At 25.3% G+C, this 21,355-nt stretch overlaps 1 protein-coding gene across 1 annotated transcript in view; it reads left to right on the top strand.

The window, feature by feature from the left end:
• Nucleotides 1-19,283, top strand: part of LOC136985030 (rab GTPase-binding effector protein 1-like) — a 67,793-nt gene extending 48,510 nt beyond the window's left edge. Inside the window, exons 10-20 of the mRNA XM_067282220.1 lie at nt 1,103-1,400; nt 1,483-1,607; nt 5,568-5,789; nt 8,397-8,483; nt 8,585-8,623; nt 8,719-8,820; nt 10,441-10,630; nt 13,281-13,447; nt 13,537-13,653; nt 13,726-13,836; nt 16,029-19,283. Of these exons, the coding sequence (XP_067138321.1) occupies nt 1,103-1,400; nt 1,483-1,607; nt 5,568-5,789; nt 8,397-8,483; nt 8,585-8,623; nt 8,719-8,820; nt 10,441-10,630; nt 13,281-13,447; nt 13,537-13,653; nt 13,726-13,836; nt 16,029-16,196 (1,626 nt within the window). The 3' untranslated portion in view covers nt 16,197-19,283. The remainder of the gene's footprint in view (nt 1-1,102; nt 1,401-1,482; nt 1,608-5,567; nt 5,790-8,396; nt 8,484-8,584; nt 8,624-8,718; nt 8,821-10,440; nt 10,631-13,280; nt 13,448-13,536; nt 13,654-13,725; nt 13,837-16,028) is intronic.
• Nucleotides 19,284-21,355: the final 2,072 nt, after the last annotated feature.

Genomic DNA, 21,355 nt, shown 5'->3' with positions numbered 1-21,355 from the left:
AAATAAAGAAATTTTTTGAAAAAACAACACACTAAAACTGTGTTGCAAAAAAAGACTAGAAAAACTACATAGAGAAAAATAAATATATTAACAATAAACTAAATTCAAAAATAAAAGATTAGATCTAGTTTTAAAAAGAATAAAATAGCAACAATACTGATGACCAAAAACAACAAATTACATGAGTGTGTGTGGAAGGATAACACAAATATACAGAGGCAAATATTCATCTCCTTTGATTTGGCACAATTTATCAACAAGAATTAGTAAATGGCAAACACATTCATTGCAAGTGAACCATTCATGCTACTCAGTATTCACCAAATGTTTGTTTGAGATTCAGTGAAGAGTGAATGTGTGGACAAAACAAACTGGCACACATAAGAGCATGTTCTTATAAGTGAAGAAGGACATGTGTTTCAAAAATGAAAACAAGTAATTTTCATATATGAGAGCAAGCTTCTTATTTGCACAAAAATTACAGTATTCATTTCACAACCTTATGAAATATTTTCATTTAAAATACACCATAAAAATCATTATATAATATATATTATATAGTGTATAATGTAATATATAAATATATATAAGATTCACATATATATATTTCACGTTTTCATGTGGTTCAGTAAGGTAGCTGTCACAATGTCACAATCAAAGTTATTTCTCATTTCTTGAATTAAAAAAAAATTAAATTATAATGGTATAAAATTGTTCATTACTTTCTTGATAACTCTATTTTTTTTAAACTTAGTTATTTGACAATATGCACTGAAACCAATAACTGGTGTGAAATAAAAATAAACAACAAAAAAATAACGTTTTCTAACTCCTTCCAAGTTGTTGTTCAGGTTTTCCAATGGTCAATAGAAGAAATATCAAAAATCTGTTTCATTTTACCATTGGAAAACCTGAAGAAGGAGTTAGAAAATGTTAGTTTTTTGTTGTTTATTTTTATTTTGCACCAGTTATTGGTTTCAGTGAATGTTATTAACTTTATTTTGGTACGGTATGAAGTTATTTAGTTATTTGCTTAAGTTTGTGTTTAAAGAGTTTATTATTATTACACATTGCTTTATTCTTTTTATTACATATATTATAGAAATGTCAGAGTGCACCTGAGGGGTTAAGTGAAACAGGATTAGATATATTTCAAGCATCATCTAGAAGCAATACTTTGCATTTACCTACATCAAGTACATACTGTAAAGAAGAAAATCTTTGGCGTTCTGTTTCTCTTAATGGACTTACAGAGAAAAGACTTGAACATAAAAGAAGTCAAGAAAGTGAGATAAGAGCTGAAACGCGTTCACTCTCTGGTTTGGAAGATGGATCATCTAGCCCGTGGAGTCCAAAAAAATTACCTAGTCTAACACAGGATCAGCTTAAAGCTCTTTCTGGTTAGTTCAATGAAAATTTTTATTAAATTATTTCTGTACAGAGAAAAATATCTGATATTGTATATTTGCAATATATTCACAGATATTACACCAGAACTTGAAGCAAGAAAATCTCTTTTGGATAATGCAAGAGCAGAAATGGAATCTTTTTCACTAGTAGGGAAAAGATTAGTAAGTGAAAAAGAATGGCAGCTTTTAGAGGAAGAGGTGATGGAAGGTTCTAATAAAATAATATATTATTAAAAGTGAATTTAATCTTTTAACTGCATTATTTTGTTTTATTAATTTAATTACTTGAACCAAAATGATTAATGATTTTTAGATATTTGTTTTGATTAATACATTTTTATCCAGTTTTAAACATGAATATAAAAATATTTTGATTTTTTTTCTTTAATGTATCACTAATCTTTAGATGTATCACTAATTTTATTTATTTTGACTTAAGTAAATTGCAACAGAAAAATGCAGTTTTTTTTAACACAACATTGTTTTGGTATTAAAAGAACACAAAATATTTGTGTTCTTTTAATTTAGTTATATCAAGGTTATTTTTCACATGACTTAAAAAACAAATGTAAAGATAAATTCATAGGCAAGATAAATTCATAGGCAATGGCAATAGTTAAGTTACTTGTGAAATTTTAAGAATTTTATGAAAGTATTATATGATTGGGCAAATCTTTTCTTTACTTTAATGTTCTATAATTTTTTACTCATAGTTATAAATTACTCCAGTTTTGATAGTCTAGAGAATCAATCCTGCCTGATCTTGCTAGAAATGATGCCTGAGGCTATTAGTGGTCAGAATTGTGGAAAATCTTCCCAAATGCCATAAAAAGAGTGTTTGTCATAAATTTCCTTATTAGCTTTTAACTGATAAGACCTTAAAACAGTACACCTGATAAGATGGCTTAACAGTTAAAAATTAGAGACACAAGTTATTGAAAATGTCCAACTTAAATCACAAAAAGGTATCCAGAATTCAAGGTAGACAGGTGTCCAAGACCAGAGTATCATGTACATGTAAAAGTATACAAATTTGTCCATGTGAAAGTTTTCATAATATAGGGATGTCCAAATTAGGTTTTATTATATTTTTAATTCTGTCAATTCAGTTTAGTTGGCCTTTATTATTGTTAATTTATTTTTTTAGATAAAATTTTTGTTTCCAAAATTTTTTAGACATAAATTTGAGAAAAATTAATTTTTCAAATATCGAAGTTTTGATATTCTCTTGTTCAGTAGATCAAATTTACATATAAACATATTAATTTGTTTTTTAATGATATAGATATTTTATTTGTACTTGATTCTTACTTTATGTTGCATGAAACATTTTGTTTTTATTTAATTCAAAATTTCTTACTTATCCACTGGTTTAGTTCTTTGATCCATAAATATTTTGTCTGTATTTATAAAATGATGCAGTAGCTAAGAGCAATATTAAATTGTCACAAAATAAAGTTCTGTATAAAGTTATCACATCATGTATTAAAACCATTTTATCTTAAAGTGATGCACTTATTAAATGCTTTTGTTGGATTTTTATAGCAATAAACATGAAATGTGGTTAATAATTCACATTTCTTTCATTCATTATAATCAATCTCATTTTACACTAAAGCATTTTTTCCACTAATTGCCATTCGAGTGTCTTGTTTGCACTTGTATGCTAGAAAGATTGTTTGCTTATATCTGGATTTACTTATATTATTTGTTGATTAGAAAGTTATAGTAGATCATGAAATGAACAGACAATGCTTTGTTAGTGAGAATATGCTGCAAGAGCTGTTGTTTTTGCTAACATTGAGTTCAGTCAGTGTAAAAGAGTGCATAGACTTAGGATCTACCAGTTGATTGTCTCTTTTCTTCTTTGGTGATTTACAGAGGTTAGGAGTTACTCCAGAAGATCAGGTCAGGGCAGTGCAAGGAGCACAAGTGAGAGATGAGCGACTTCTTTGTCAATTCTGTGAAATTGTTTTCAGACAAGCATTCTGCTTTCAAAAACACTTTGAAGGGAAAGGAATATGTTGATTTTGGCTTGAACAGTGAGATGAAGATTAAATGAAACTGGCATGGCTGCAAGATAGCCCACAAATGGCCCACTTTTCACCAAGGGACATTGAGTTGCCAGGTTACAGTTTACCAATGAGTATAGTGACTGTAGGGCCATGTTGTGTTTCCTGATGACTCCTGATTTGCTTTCCACACTCTTGATGGATGGCAAAAAGTTTGGAGACACCCAGGAGAGCTGTATGAAGAATGCAGTATTACTCCCAGAGTAGCCCATGGGCAAGCATAACTTTGGGGACATATACTGTTCATCATACATAGGGGTGACTAATTGCAGATGTTACATATGAGCATATAATTGGGATATAATTGCAGATGTTACATATGCAAATGGCATCAAATACTCTTTGAGATGTTCTCAAAGAGTATTTGATGCCATTTGCACCATATTTCTGTGATGAATTTCTGTTTTTGCACAATAATGCTAGACTTCATTCTGTACACATTGCTACTGAGTATCTGAACAAAGTTGATATTAATGTTATCTCCTTGCCAGCATGAAGTCCTGACCTTAATCCCATCAACTCCCTGCATCAAGCATTTGGGAACACAGTTTTAGAACCATTTAAATTGTCCTCTGACATTACTAGAGCTTGAGAACTCTTCAAAAGAAGTAGAACATCTCACAAGATATTGCAAATGAGATTAGATCAATGCCACATATTTCAGTAAGGTGCAGAGAGAACTAGGAGGCATAACAGGTTTTTAAACACATTTTTTCTAATTAATATGCCCTTAGTTGTCATGAAATAAAATGACATCTTTTTCATCTTTTCTTTTTATTTTTTCTATCGCAATAAATTTTAGCTTCATACATTAAAATTAATAAAAAATCATAGCATTGTTGAAAAGATTTTTATTCATAAACAAGGGAAATTGATCTTTAAAAATTCTAATTCTGTCCATCAGTTTTAGTGGAGTGGTTAATTTAATGTCATTATATAAATGAATACATTTCATGAAATAGTTAGTTAAAACTGTTTTGTTTGTTTTTTTTTTTATGAATCTGGAAACTGATATCACTCAATATTCTTTGCTTGTTTTCCTTTATCTGGAATATAGATCAATATAATATGATCAAATAATTGAATATTAATTTAACTTGAGAGTTGGTGTCCAGTTTTACATATTTTTAGAGCAAATGACATTTGTTCTGTAAATGTATGAATGAATAATTTGCTGAATATTTTCTTAAATTTAATTGGATATATAATAATTGATTTCTTGAGCAGTTTGATCTTTTAAATTATTTAAAGAAAAACCAAATATTAAGAAATCATTAATGCATGCAAAATAAATTTGCAAAGTTATTTTGAATAAATTTACAATTAGAATATTATGCTGCCAAATTTTTATTTTATCTTGTAATTGTGTACTTTTTGTAATGTTATAATTCTTTATATTTGCTTGTTTAGTGATCAGTTATAGAAGTAATGTATAATAGATATTAATGGTATGTATTAATTTGACATACGATTCAATACAGTTTTACAGACAGATTTTTTTTTAAACTGAAAGATAAATGTGTAATTTTAATATGAATAAGCAGTAAAGTCAATACTGTAGATTAAATCTGAATAACCTTTTAACTGCTTATGTGATGCCAAATATTATGAATAAGTCTGAATAGGAGTCTAGCACAGTCAATTTGCATTAATCTTTAAATGCAGTAATATCTCTTCTAAAATATATTCATGCTAACTCAACAACTTTATTTGTTTGAAAAAATAATACTTATTTAAAGTTGTTATAATTAGCATGAATATATTTTAAAAGATAGGTTACTTATTTAAATATTAATGCAAATTGACTGTGTTAGATCCTGTTCAGACTTATTCATGATATTTGACATCACATAAGCAGTTAAAAGGTTATTCTGAATCTATGAAATTATGTGAAATAGTATTAGATTTAATCTACAATATTGACTCTAATGCTTATTCATATTAAAATTACACATTTATCTTTCAGTTTAGAAAAATCTGACTGTAAAACTGTATTAAATCATATGTCAAATGAATGCATATATATTATACAATATGATTTTAAATAAAAATGGCTTTTATAGTGTATTTTAAAATTTATTAATAGGTGAGAAGAGCTAGAGAAAAATTGGGGCAGCCATGTCAAATGTGTAGCAATTATGAATTACAATTACAGCAGCTACAAAGAGCAGAACAAGAACAGAAAAGAAAAATGTCTACTCTACAGCAAGTACAAGAAAGGTATAAAGAAGAATTGACAAAACAACAGACATATTGTCAAGAAATGGAACAAAAATTTAATGACATGGCACAGGATTCACGTAATCAGGTTTAGTATTGAAGTTAAAAAATTGTCATTCAAAATTTTTATAGTTTATTTAACTGTTAGTTTATTTTACTTTCCTGGGTAATTAATAATAACTTTGTTTTTGATGATGATTGTGTAAATCTATTTATTATAATTAATAAGTAACTGTTGTTCAATAAAAAGTTAAAAAACAATGGGATCGGTAATATTTTAAAATATTTGTAAATTCTAAAAATAAAATATTTTCAGATTAAAAGACAAGTAAAAAGAAACTACTCTTTTATAACCGACTTCGAGTGATTAGTGAGCGCTTTAGCCTCTTCAGTGGATCCACTGAAGAGGCTAAAGCGAAATGCATTTGGAGATTTTGAAAGATAATAAACAACAAAAAGTTGGTTCTAGTAGAAGTTAGTATCTGTTGTTAATCATTTGTTCGCTAATCACTTAAAGTTGGTTATAAAAGAGTAGTTTCTTTTTACTCGTCTTTTAATCTGAAAATATTTTATTTTTAGAATTTACAAATATTTTAATAAGTAACTATTATTAAGTATAAATTAACACCACAAAACACATTCTTAAACTAATTAGACTATAACAAGTTATTAATAAGATGAATAAACTAAATATTTTAAAGGTTATAAAGATTTTTCATATATCTAACCTTGTTACTAATTAAAGTTTATTCAAAAATAGATATAAAAATTAAATAATTAATTAGTAATTAAATACTCTATGTAGAATGTTTATTATTAAATATTCTTTATGAAAGCAGTATTAATTTTATAAAAATACAGTGCCATAAAGCATACTACAAGAAATTTTTGTAGATTGGAAGCATAATGAAACATCATGGAGGCAACCAGAAATCTCTCTCTGAAGTTGCAGTTGAGAGCATTTGTATAGATTGTGCAGGATCTGTACATGCAACTGCACAAAATGGTTCTAATCTTATGTGCAGTTGCATGTGGAATCTGCAGTTCCTAGGAAAATTTGTTGAATTGACCTCAGACAAATGACAAATTGCTTGGCATATGTTCTCAACTGCAGCTTCAGAGAGATTTGTGGCTGCCTCCATGCTGTTTCATCATACTTTCAATCTCCAGAAATTTTTTGTACACTGCTTTTATCCTCTTGGCATCTAGTGCTGCTTTCAGATAAGCATGGCAAAAGTTCTTTTGCATCATAACAATGGACCTTAAACTTTGCAAACCACACGACAACCTGAACCTTCTCTCACTAAGACACTATTTTTGCAGAAAAAGCTAACAGCATATCTCCTGGTGACAAAAGTGTATTGTAAGAAACTTAGACAATAATTTTAACTCATGCAGAACACCAAATACATCACTGGCCTGAAATTATTTAATTTGTTAAATTGTTTATAAGCATTCAAAAATAGGATGTTTCATTGTAGACATCCTGTTTTAATAATTAATAATAGTCAGTTTTTATTAATAAGGTAAGCATTATACCCCCCTTTTAAAAGGGAACTTAATAATAATTACTAGCAGTTATAAAAAAAAGATTATACAATTCATAAACAAAATTAACATTATAAAATACAAAGGTCGCTGAAATTCACTTTTCCGTAATTACTAAATATAACATCTACACATTACTTCTTAATTCACTATCAAACATAGTCTGATTTTGACTGCCATGAGAATGTTGTAAGTGATCTGGATTTAATTCAATATCAGCAGTTAACAATAAAAACTAAACAATTATAGCATGATGCAAAACTAAATATTATTTTTCTAAAATAAAGCAATAAATGTTTCAGCATTATGAAGTATATAATTATATAAAATATTATATAATTAATTTTTATTTTAAAACTTTCTTTGTAAAGCTAATTTATATAAAAGTAATATTTTTTATTACCACTTATAACTTTGTAATATTTAAAAAAGCTATCTTTAAAAAGACTATTTAATAACTAATTTTACATAAATTGCAGCATTTTTAATAGTTAATTATTTTGAAGATTTATTAAAAAATATAATATTCTTTTTTAAGTCATTATCATTGAATTGTCCTAATTCAATTATTCAAAATCATTTTTATTTCATATTCTTTTTCAATTCTTTTAATTCCATATCTTTTAATAAAATAAATCTACTCGGGTAAACATAACATATTTATTATATTTTGAACTTAAAAGCTTTATTTTATCTATGTACTAATTTAACAATTCTATTGTTATATTTTTTCCCCATATTTAAATTTGAATAGTCAAGAAGTTCAAAACAAAGTTTCTCATAATAAGTGTTACTGAAATATTTTCATAAAAAGTTTTAAGAACTGTGATTAACAATTTTTTTGTGATTTGATATTAATTTCTTATTGATGATTTTTATTTTCAATTTGATGCATTTCCTACATTTAATTTTATTACTTGAATAATATGACAATATTTTAAATTATTTATTTGAATTTTTAAATTTATTTGCATTGAATGATTAGGATTTAAAAATTTTAAATATATTTCTTGTGTATAGAGTACTCTACTTTATACTGTGTATGCATATATAGATTGGTTTATTATTTTATTTACAGATAAATTTTTAATTCATCACTATTTGTTACTTTCAAAGTATTTAGGCTAATTAAAATAATTTATGATAGATAGCTGAACAGATGAGAAAATTAGAAGAATCAGAAAAAATGGTATCTGAATTAAAGGCTAATTATAATGAAATTTACAAACAGTTGGTAAGCTGATTTAAAAATTAAATTTTTGTTATGAATTTTTATATTAATCCTTATAAAATTTTACACAAGAACAACAATTAAATGTAATTAAAATATTTCAGAGACAGTTAATACAACACAGAGAAGAAATGAAAACAGAAGTAAATTATTTAATTCTCTTTAATGAATTTATCTTGTTAATAAAACTTTGTATATTTTTTCCTTATATTTAATTTATGTTTTAAATGTTATTTAGTTAACTAAACTTCAGGAAGAAAATAACAGTTTATTAGGAAAACATATTATGCAAGCTCAACAAATGCAAAGTGAAATTATAAATTTTCCTGATAATCCTGAGGTTAGTTTTTCATATAAATGTATATTTAATTAAAATTCTTATTGTAGACATAAAATTCATGTATAACATAATAATAGTTAAAGTGATAACTAATAAAAATTAATAAATAGTAATCAGAACTTAATGAAAAAATAGTTCTTTACTTAAATTTGATGAATAGTATTAATTATACAGTGTCACAGACACCACAGTGCACTATTATTAAAATGAAGGGAAATGAATTTCATCAAAATCCTAAAAATTTTGATAAGTAAATTGTGTACACTCTAGCATGCCTAGCTAACTTATGTTGGAAGTGATCAACTTTCATGAGTCAAAAGTACTGATGTCTACTCCACATTTTTGTTTCATGAAAGCTTAATAATCTACCTTAAGAAAATTCTTCTGCAAAACATAATTGTATTTGGTACTGTACAGTAATTAACATTCCAGATTATTTCTTTTTAGTAAAGATACTAAGGTATAAATTGAAACTATCATTTATTTTTTGCCACAACAAAAAAAATGTTATTTCTTTTGTCACAGAAATTATAAGCTTTGCTTCTCTTTTGGTGCATTAATTTTTCACTGAACTGAGTTGCTTATGTGACAATAAAACAATTTCTAAAATAAACACAGACCTGGCTAGCAATAACCATCAGCACAAATGATACTTCTTATCCATCTCATAGAACAGTGTTACCAACCCATAGAGAAAGTTAAAAAATTTTTTGTGAAAAATTTACAGGAATTAACATCTCTGGAAAGGAATTATTATCTCTCTTTACAAAAAAAAATTTTTAAAAAGAATCTTCTAAGACAATTCATACAAATGTGTCTTTATTCTAATCCAGTCCTTTCAAACACACCTTTGAGGAATTAACAATTTCACGGCAGAGTTGACTTTTCTTTATAGGCTGCTCATCCGCCTTTAAATATAAACAGTTAAAATATCCCTCTGGCAGTGGCACTTCATATAAATTAAAAATATATGACTACGACAAATTAAACATTATAAAAAAATTTTTTTAAAGTTTTTTTTTGTAAAGATTTGATGGAATGGTAATTGTAGAAATTTAAGATATTTTACAAGAAATTAACTTTATAATTAATTACATTTTATATGTTTTTTTATTTTTTACAATAATAATATATTTATTTTTAAAATTTATTGAAAAATTTGTTATTTTGCAGACAGTTGTTGTTGTTATATTATGTGATGTACTGTTGTACTTAATTGGTTAACCATAATTATTTTTATAAAATTTCTGTGGAGAAAAAGAGAGATTATTTCTTTATTCATTTTTTTACAATTATTCTAAGCAGTAAAATAAAATATTTATTACATGTTTTTAACAAACAAAATATATGTTTAGAAAAAGAAAAAATGCAAATTAAACAATTATAAGCTTTCCCCAAAAGCTAATCCCAATTATTTATGTATTCTTCAATTATATAAAATAATTTTTTTCAATATTATAATTATTTTGTTGTAATTTTATAGTAACAATCAATAAAAATTGTTAAAAGAATGTAAATATCATTTAAAAGTTAAAGAGAATTATAATTGTAAAAGATAATAATGAATAATTTTATAGTAATAGATTGTTTAAAAAATACATGTTTTTAAAATTTCCATAGGAGATGCAATTTTTATGTTTGAAACTTCATGAAGATCTTATTGCAGCAGTAATTAGTAGAGAAAAATTAGAAAGCACTCTTAAAAGTGATATCTTGTTTTTAAGAGACCAAATTGAAGCAGAGCAAAATGCTAAAGATAATTTAGAAGATGCATTAACTCAAGAGATCAGCAATTTGCAGGAACAAGTAGGTGAGTATTACTTTATACTGTAATTAATTAATTATACAAAATATTTTTATATGAATAAATCTTAATTTTTCAATATATTATATTTCTAATTATCCTATTTTATTTATAGTTAAAAATTACAAAATTGAAATAAATGAAATAATATCATCTTTAATTTAAAAATTAAGATTATTTTAAGCTTATTTTGAAATTGTGGTATTAATAATAAAATATATTGATAAAGTAAAAACTACTTTTATTATTTTTTTTAATGTTTAAAAAAGTGATTAGATTCTCTCATAAGAGAGAAACTAATCTTGATGTCTAATCAGTTTATTCAAAAAAAGTTAATGCTTTGAAATAAATTATGTCTATAAATAGTTTTTAATGTATATTTTTTTATTTTCTCTTAATCAGATAATTTAACTTATATATTTCAAAACTTATTTATAAATAAGTTATCTGTGTAATTTTACCTCCTGGTTTTTAGAAATAAGTATAATTCTTTGAAAATAGAAAGATTATAGTTTTTTGAAATCTGTTTTTCTTTAGATTATATAGTATAATTTATACTTTAAACATGAAGAGAATGAAATAAAGAAAGTTTTACTATGTTTAAAACTAACAAGGGAGGTTATCCAAAGTGTATGTACTGATTTTGATGAAAAATCTAGCCAAGAAAATATATTTTGACAGCCTATAATTATCCTTTTGGACATTCACTCACATTCTATTTTTTCTCCTCTTTTCCTTTTATTTTTTATTTTCCTATTTTATTTATATTGTATTATATTTTATTTAATTCAACCACCAATTCTAATCATGCATATGTATGAATATACAGTAGTCAACCGAAAATCGGAATCAATTGGGGACTGGGGTTGTTCAGATTAGGGATTTGTTCCGATTACAGATTATGTACAAAAAAATATATTAACCTGTCCGATGTGCAAATTTTTCTCCGTTGCATGTCGCTTCGTGTTGAATTTTTCTCCATTGCGTGTCGCTTCGTGTGAATTTTCGTCGATTTTAAGCCTAACGAAAATTTTTATAATAATAATCGAGGCTATCGTATCGTTAAAAATTATTTCTGCATTTTGTACAAACAAAATAAATATATTGAAGAATATAAAAACATGAAAATTATACTTTAGAAGTAAATCTAGTATCAAAAACGTTCGATTCAGCACGACACAGTCCGACTGAAAATCGTGCCAATTACCGGGGTTCCGATTTACAAGTCTCTACTGTAATTCAAATATTTAAGTTGTGTTTTGGAATACTCCAGTTTAGAGATTGTCCTGTTGTTTAACTTGAGTTACCTTAACCTCAAGTGTTTTGCGTGCATGTTGTGATTCCGTATTGTTAGCTATATTTTGAGTGCCTAAGGCCATAAGGAAAATGTTTACATTTTTTATTTTCTGGAACTTGAAAGTGTTAGTATATTGATTAAACTACTATTCCAGTTTGTTCTTTTAATTTTTGAGTTTTATGAAAATAATTCTGAAGATAGAATTTTAAACTCTAAAGATGTTAATATTAACAAAATTCCAGAAAATTTCTTGAAGTAAGGCTTGAGTAATCAGGACTTAATAAAATTCACAATAATACTATTGTATATTTTATTAAGAAGTTGATTTTTTTTAAAAATTAAAAATTATATTCCAATATCTTTGAACTGAACTATAATTTGTAGAAGTAAATTTAATTTTACAATTGTGTATATTAAGAAATTGTGGGAAACATATAATATTTGTTTCATACAGTGTGTTTAATACATAATATTTAATGTATAATAGAGAGTTACTGTAATATATATTGCTGGTTTTATTTTGATGTTAAGATGTCTTTCAATAGCTTTAGAAGTTTAATTGTCAGATTTTTAAGAATAGTTCTATAATAAGAGAGATTTTTCTCATATACTAAAAAAAATAAGTTTAAGTAGATATAAAAATAACTGGATTTTTGTAATATCATACTTTTTAACTTTAATTCAAATCTTAATTTCTAGATCTTAAATACAGTATTACACAATATATTTTGGAAATGTTTTCATGAAACATCTTGTATATTGCAACAATAAATTCTCTTTAAAAATATTTCCAAACATTTTTAATATTTTTGAATATTTATCTCGTTCATAGATTCTATTTGTGACTTAATTTATAGATTAATGTTTTTAAACTTTATAGATTAATCAATATTATTAGAATTTTGAATACATTCCAACAAAAATTGGAATGTATTCAAAAAATACTATATATTATATAGTATTATACAAACTTCATGATTCTTTTTCATATGGTGTACAGATTTTAATTTTATAAATCTGTATAGCATTTGAAAAACATAATAAAATTTAATAATTTTATTGTGTTTTTCAAATATTAGATGATAAAATTATTAAATTTTATTATCTAATATTAACTGTTAGAGAAGAATTTCTTATTAGGTGGTCTTCTTATAAATGTATATAATAATAGTGCACATTATTTTTTTATTTATGTTTGTATCAAGGTAATTTTATTTCATATAAGAATATTTATAAATTTGAAGATATAAATCTGAACTTACAAAATTTTTAAAACAAAATAACATTTATTAATAAATTTTTGTTTTAATTTTTTGATTCTTGATCAATGTAAAGAAATTAACTTTTTTATAAATATAGGAATATTAGAGAGCATAAAAGTTGAATTAGAGAAAGAACAAGCACGGCGATGTGAAGCTGAAGAAAAACTCAAATCTACCTATGGAGAAATATCTCAAAGAAAAGAAGATATTCAACAACAAATAGCAATTTTTGAAAATAAAGTGACAGAATTAACAGATATAAATGTATGTTGTTTTAAGATTATGCTTGCAAATTCTTTATTTATGCTGAATCTTGAAATTAAAAACAAAATCTCTGTATCTTGTTCTAATAGAAAAAATTAGAAAATGAAACTCATGAGCTAAAAGCTAAAGTTCAAAGTCTTCAAAATGATTTAGATGTTAGTGAAGCAGTTCAAAAAGATTTTGTGAAGCTTTCTCAATCATTACAGGTAGTAAAAGTATTAAATTGGTAATTCGTATAGTAAACTAATTTCAAAAAAATGATAACTTTGATTTTCTAGGTTGAGCTTGAAAAAATTCGTCAGTCAGATTGTGAAGTTAGGTGGCAACATGATGATGATGTTACTGAATGCAATAATTGTAAAAAGACTTTTCATTCAAAAAAGGAAAAGGTAGAAAAAATTAATAATTTAAGAAAATTTTGTTTTATATTTCATAAATAATCAAGTTTTATAATTTGTTTAAAGGAAAAAATAAATTTGATTTAGTAAATTTAATATTTATCTCTAAATATTTAACTCCATCATAAATAAATTAAAAGAGGAAAATTCACTTATATCTTAGAGAAATTAAGCATGTTAAACTTTCAGTAGACATAAGCAAAGTTTTGTTTCTTTCTTATTTTGAGAATTTTGTTTCCTTTTAAATTGCTTGAATTTTAATCTTGAAACTTACATAAAACATTAGAGAAAATTAATAATAATAATAATAATAATGAGCAATTATTTATTATGACATTGTTGCTTTGCTGGGCTGCAATTTTTAATCATATCCAGTTTGCATCTGAAGTTTGTATATAGTTAATTGGGCTCTCCTGTCCCTAAGTTTTCCATATCTACTTTTGAATTTCATTTATCTAACACCATTCTCGAGATTAAGGAAAGATGGATGGATGACAGTGGAAAGTTGTAGGTCTATAATTTTTTCAAATTGCAGCTCAATAAAAAAGAGAAAAATTATACTGGAAATTTTTTGAAAATTAAATAAATAACTTTCAAGTATTTTTTATACATTTATTTTAAAAATTTACTATTAATACAAAAAAAAAATTATTTTATGATGGCATTATAATATTTACTTGTATAATTTTATAAAGAAAATATTGAATTAAAATACCACTTAGTAGGCTGGAATGATATAATAAGCACTTCAATCAAAAAGCCTTAAATTATATTCCAGTAAGGTTTAATTTGAAAAGAAGCTTTTTTTTCAACTAATGTTTTTGATCTGCAATTGAAGATCTTCTTTGGGTCTATATTTGATGATGAAATGATTAAATCGAACAATGATGTTTTTTTAAGATCTCCAACTGCAGATCAAAAACCTTTAAGTTGAAAAAAACTTTTTTTTTGAATTAAACCTTACTGGAATATAATTTAAGGTTTGATTGAAGTGAAAATATTGGGTGATAATAAATAAAGTACTCATATTTAATGCTTTCTAGAAAGATATCAGTCCAAATGCAATGAAATTTGGTATGGTGGATTTTGGGACATGCAGAAGACATTTGTAAAAAAAAAAAAAGTAAATTAGTACCAAAACTCATCACTATGTGCACTTCTGGCATTTTAGATCTTAATCCATACAACTTTCAGTTGTAGAGACTAGTGATGGGATGATTAATCGGAATCAGGAATCAGAAAAATCAGACATTTCTTGGAATTGGAATTGAGAAAATCTCATCACAATTTAAGATTCTTAATTAAAAACAATTCTTCCACATTTGATAAGAAAATTGGTTATTTGTTTCAGCCCAGGATTAAAAATTTTTTAAGTTACAATATTAACAATTAAATATTAGTTTATCGGAAACTGTTATGTTGATAAAGCAGAGAGTATAAACATTTGCTATATTATGCTTTATTTTTATATATTTTTTTTATAATACTTAGTTATTAAGTTATTTATTGAATCCACAATAGTGATTTAAAATAATACACCTATCTCTCTTTTTACACAATTTTGAAATAATGTGGTTGACAAAAGAAAAATAATCCTGTTTTTATGCAATTGATTTATATATATATATATATATATATACTGAATCGTATTGTAATATACTGAATCGTATTGTGTTGTGCTTAAAAAAGATAAATGAACTCTTGATTTCAACAAAAAAGTAATTTTTTAACAATAACAATAACCAAAAAGTTAAATTTAAAAAATTTTCAAATAAACTGTTTTTTCCCGTAAAAAATTGATCACATAAAAAAGGATTATTTTTCTTTTATCTACCACATTATTTCAAAATTTGTAAAAAGAGGGATAGGTGAATTTGACTTTTGAAAACTAAAATAAATCTTCTAATTGAATAGCTTGGAATGCTCTTTAACATATTGCAAATGTGCAATTTTCCTTTATAAATCTGTAAATCATGAATTACTTTCATATTTGTTATGTAATATTTCAAAACTGTTTTAATCTAAATTATCATAATAAAAAGAAATTATATGTTAGATCTCTGTTAACTGATATATTCAGAAAAAGTTTTTAATTGTTATGTTATCCCAGGCTCTTCAATTAATCAATTAGATTATTGAGAATATTGTCATATTTTACATTTTTACTGAATTTATATTTTCAGCAACACTGTAAGCATTGTGGAAAAGTTTTTTGTCCTGATTGTACATCTAAACTTGTTCGTAGTGGACCTCAAAATCGACTATTCAAAGTATGCAATGTGTGTCACACATTACTGGACCGTGATACGGCTCCTTATTTTAGCAGCCAACCTCCTCAGACTCCAGATTAGACAATGGATGTAAATTCCTCCATTAATTTTCAAATTTGTGTCTGGCTTTTTTTGTGAATTGTATAATTTCGATGCAGGCATCACCATCTATTGAAATGACTGTCATTGCACTCATATGAAAATTTTCCATTTTTTCCAAGTTTCGTAAAAGGAACTATTGGAGGAAGATGAAAAAGCACATCATTCCATGATCATTTTTTCTCATTATACACCCACTTTCTATTTAATGTTGTCTGACGCAAAGATAGACTGCTCGACTATTTCATGCATGAAGATTCACTATTTATAGGTATTTCTAAATAGAAAAAAGAAAAAAATACTAATGTGTAATACAAATGGGCGTAGATGTTGATTCTAAAAGATACTCCATTTGCTCGATTCAGATATATATATATAAATATGAACATAATACATTTTAAAGTGACATTTTTGTATAAGTAGCCACGGTTTTGTAAAAATATAAAATTACATGTCAATATCTTTGTTTATCACACTTGGTCTGCTAATTTGTTTTTAAAAACTACATTTTTGAAAAAATAAGTTCCTATTTCTTTTAGTATTTTTATAATTAGTTAATTTTAGTAATTTAATATTTTTAATACAATTTGTCTGAATAATATTATATTTATGTTACATACAGATATGCACTGCTTAATGATGGGATATGTTGTAAGAAATATATCGTTGTGACTTCATTGTTAAGTGAATGCCATGCAGCTTACTTAGCGAACATATATGTTATAGTCTACTACTTGTATAGACTATATATATAACACAATGATAAGTATTTATGTAAACATAGAAAATGTACAGTAAAACATATTTCATGTTTTGATTTTTAAAACTGTTTAATTTATTGTAAAATTATATTCATAGTGCATTTGTAATGACATAATAATGATAGTATTTATTGTTCAGAAATTTTCTGAAAATACTTTATTCCTCAAACTTTTTGGACACACCTTATGTACTTTTCACAACTGACTATGCTTTAGGTTTATTTATGAATTAATGCATTGCATGATGCTGCCACTGCCACATGCCGTTACAGTGGCTACAAATTTTTCAGCTTTGTTATAATCTTGTGAGACTGCAGCCATATATGCGGTCTGTCATTAAATGGTGCATAACTGTATTTCTTAAATATGATATTCATTTTAGTAATTTTATTTAAAGTTAATTTGAGTATGCATAAAATTTTTAATAGTCCTTTCAATGATTTTTATTTACTACAACAATGTTGTAGAATTGAGGAAAAAAAGAAAGTAAAAAAAAAAACCTGTGAAACATTTAATGTGAATGATGTACAGTTAGTTAAAGTAGTGCAATTGCAAATTTTCAAGGAAAGTTGTGAATGTCTAGTATTTTATTAAGGCTGTGATATGACGTAATTCTCAATTGTGTCAGAAAGCTTTATAATACGGGTGTTTATGAGCATGTGGTGTCGAGTATGAAAATTAGCTTCAGTCAAATTATTAAGAAGTTTTGTTCCTAGTTAAGATAAGGTTATTTAGAATTATTTAAATGGAAAATAGTTTCAATTAAATAATAATGTTATCCTTTACAAAACATATATATATAAATATAGTTACATAATAATAAATTATATGTTAAATTGCCTCTAGATACTTTTAAAATATCAAAAGATAAATATCTTAAGTTTTTAGATATTTTATATTATTAATATGGGCCATTTATCTTTTTTGATATTGGAATTGTGCATATCTCTTAAAATGTTACTATCTGGAAAACAATTTAAAAATTATATATAAAAAATACATAAAAGTTAATATCAATAAAGTCAATATTTAAAAGATCTCTTTGGATGATTCTCCTCCAAAAATTTATTCTGTAAATAATATATCCATATATATTATGCTATAAAAATTTGATGATATGAAAATTAGTATTCTGTGCTAAAATCTTAACAGAAGATAAAAAGTACCACTGCCCAATAGTTTATATTATGGTTGAACAATATATGTATACATATACATAAAAAATAAAAAAGTTTCTTTTTTGTTTTTGTTTATGGTAGTGTCATATGTTGAAGCTATCTTGCACTTGTTTTAAAGTGCTCAAGTTAAAATTGTTATCAATGTGTAAACATTTCGAAAAAATTTCAAGTAAGAAAATATGTGAATTGAATATGATGACGACGACAATAAATATTTTGCCCAATATAAATTTATTTTAATCTTTTATGTAATTCTTGTTATGAATTAGTATGTATAGTATTATCAAATTTAAAATAATTATCGATAAAAAAAATTATGCAAAAAATTGTACATTATTTCAATTGTAGCATAAGTTTTGCAATTATTTTTTTTCTTGTGTTTTCTTTACACATATCAGAATTTGGTATTTGATAGTGTACATATTTCTGTATCTGTTCTATATTGTAAATATACATCTTGTTAATATAAGGCTATAGGAGTTTTTATGATTCTGATTTATTTGATGTGTTATAAAGTTTTTGAAAGCTTCCTATTGTCAAAAAAGTAATATAATATTTTTCCGTTATGAATTTAAATATTGTAGTTAAAAGTCTTACTTTATGTACAATAATAATTTTGATATTTGTCACTGACAAATTATTTTAAGTGTACAATGTAAAAAGTCTCACTCAATGAAACTTTATTTATTTATAAAATATTTATTTTAATGACATATAGTCATAGGTAATTTAGGTAATATTTCAATTAATTTAGTCTATATATCAATATTATTTTTGTACATTCTCTGCTTATATTCATATTCTCTGACATAGCTATATCTGTTATGTACTTTTTGAATCTTTTCTTTAACTGAATAAAAATTGATACTTTATGATATATTTTACATACTGCCAGTCAGATGGCAATGCATGTTACAATGCTGTACTTATTTTCAGGTTGCAGATTTGTATCCGTGAATGCTTGCTTTTGTTGGACATCAATGGGAATTGTTGTTTATAACAATTACAATTTGATATTACAGTGGTCTTCAAACTTTTAATGTCTGCCAAACTCCTTGTGCCAGAGTATTATTTTTACAGAACTCTAAGAAATAAAGTTTAATTAAATAAAGAATGTGTGTAAAAATGAAGACTTCAATGCTGTTTTATTTTTAAGTAATAAAATTCTGCATAGGTAGGTAGGTAGGTATGATGTAGAAATTTTTAATTCAGTATTTTTAATGAGAATATAAATTTCTTTTAAATGGCTTTGTGAGACTCTTAAGAGTTCCTTTGAACATAGTTTGAATACCACTGATGTGCATTTATCCAAAATTAAAAAGAAAAAATTATTGAACCTGCTAATAATTAAGACATTTAAAAGAATAATTATTATTAAAAATTTTTAAGTTTATCTTAAAAATCTTTGACATCTCAAGATAACAATTGATTTAGTTGCTACCCTTGTTAATTTTTTTCATGATGCTTGTCATCTTGGAATGTACCTGTTAATACTTTATCCATGTTATTTATAGCTATGTCACTATTGAATATAAGAACTAATTTAATTAATCTAAATATTCCAATTTACAATTAATCAAAATTGTAAATTAAATGCACTTATGTTGAAAGGATGACAGAGAAAATTTATATTTTATCTGTTTGCCAACATTGCTATTAGACAAATATTAGTCAGTTATTTTATTATTATGTTTTTAAATTCAGATTTTAAAGAAATCATAAATGAAATAGAGCTGAAGAAATCTGTTTTCTGTAGCTGAAGCTTATATAACTTCCAATTAAAGTTTTTTTCTTCTAATTTATATGCTATTAACAATTTATATTTTATAAATATGATTAAATATTTGTTTATAGTAAGAAAATCATAAATAATTCATTTTTTAAACTGTAAGGAATGAATTTCTAACAAATAAACTTTTGATAAATTGTCTCATAAATGTTAGATACCATTGCTATTGAATATCATTTCTTTCAACAAACCTGTTTTAATCATGCAAATTCTGTAATTATTAAGAGAGATAATTGTTCTAATTTTATCTGTCAATAATTACATTGCCATATTAATACCATACTGAAAGCAATATTACATTAATTTATCACTAATGAACTGTTATAATATTTGTAATATCTTGTTTTTTTATATGCAGTGTAAGAAACTGAATATGAATTTCATATTGACGCTGGAAATTTATATATTAATTTTACCCAAGAAAATTTTATTTATGCCATAGCCACGTGCTGAAATTTTCCATTTCAAGAAGTCTGTACATCTTGTAATAAATATTTGTTTCAGAATCTGTCAAGTTTTTCTTGTCGCTTCTTCTTGAAATGCTAATCTAGTTTCTTCAGATGCTATATTAGCATTTCAGGTGTATATTTCAGTATCTGTCTAATGAAAGTAAGCATTTTGTGTAATGTTTAATGGCTTATTAGCTTATGGCACTAAACAAAAGTGCCAAATATTTCTGCACTTCTGTATTTTGTATCAGACAGATTCCTGGATATAACTTCAATGGCGATTTTTACATATTTTTAAGAATTTTTTATTTTTTCATTTTTGGCTCTTTCTGTTTGTTCTGTGGCACTAAGGGGTCCTTATTTCATATTCATTGTGGATTTGGCATACCACATAAAGGGGGCAGCTGGTTGATGAGGATAGGACCCAACACATCCAGGACTTACCACCCAAGAAAAATCTCTGGGATTGTTTTCTTGGATTCAAATCTGGATCCTCCAAAGCAATAGTATGACATTAATAGCCTTAGCTATCCAGTCATTGCACTTCCAACAGTCATACAGTCTGTGTAGTCTATTTACAGTGAAGAACATTAGAAAACAAAATTGTTGCATTGTTGCCAACATTACTTGTTATTGCTCACATGAGATGATATGTATATATGTATATATATAAGCCCATTGAAGGTTAGATATTTATGTATTAAACACTAACATATTGTAACAAGCACAATTTACAGACTGAAATTGTTATAAATAACAGTGCGCACTGTGTATACAATTACCTCATAAATGAATTAAATAAAATACCAAACTTAAACTAATTAAAATACTACAATACAATAGTAAAATCAGTTGATACAGTCCATCAGGAACTGGCAAATTAAACTGTTGTCTTAATTATGTAAAGCATAATATTGATACTATCAATAATAAATATTATTAGTTATATTTACACTCAATTATA

This window comes from Centruroides vittatus, unplaced genomic scaffold, assembly GCF_030686945.1.
Source record: "Centruroides vittatus isolate TY-2023 unplaced genomic scaffold, ASM3068694v2 contig_943, whole genome shotgun sequence".
Classification (NCBI taxonomy): Eukaryota; Metazoa; Arthropoda; class Arachnida; order Scorpiones; family Buthidae; genus Centruroides; species Centruroides vittatus.
This window is presented reverse-complemented; position numbering and strand designations above follow the sequence as displayed.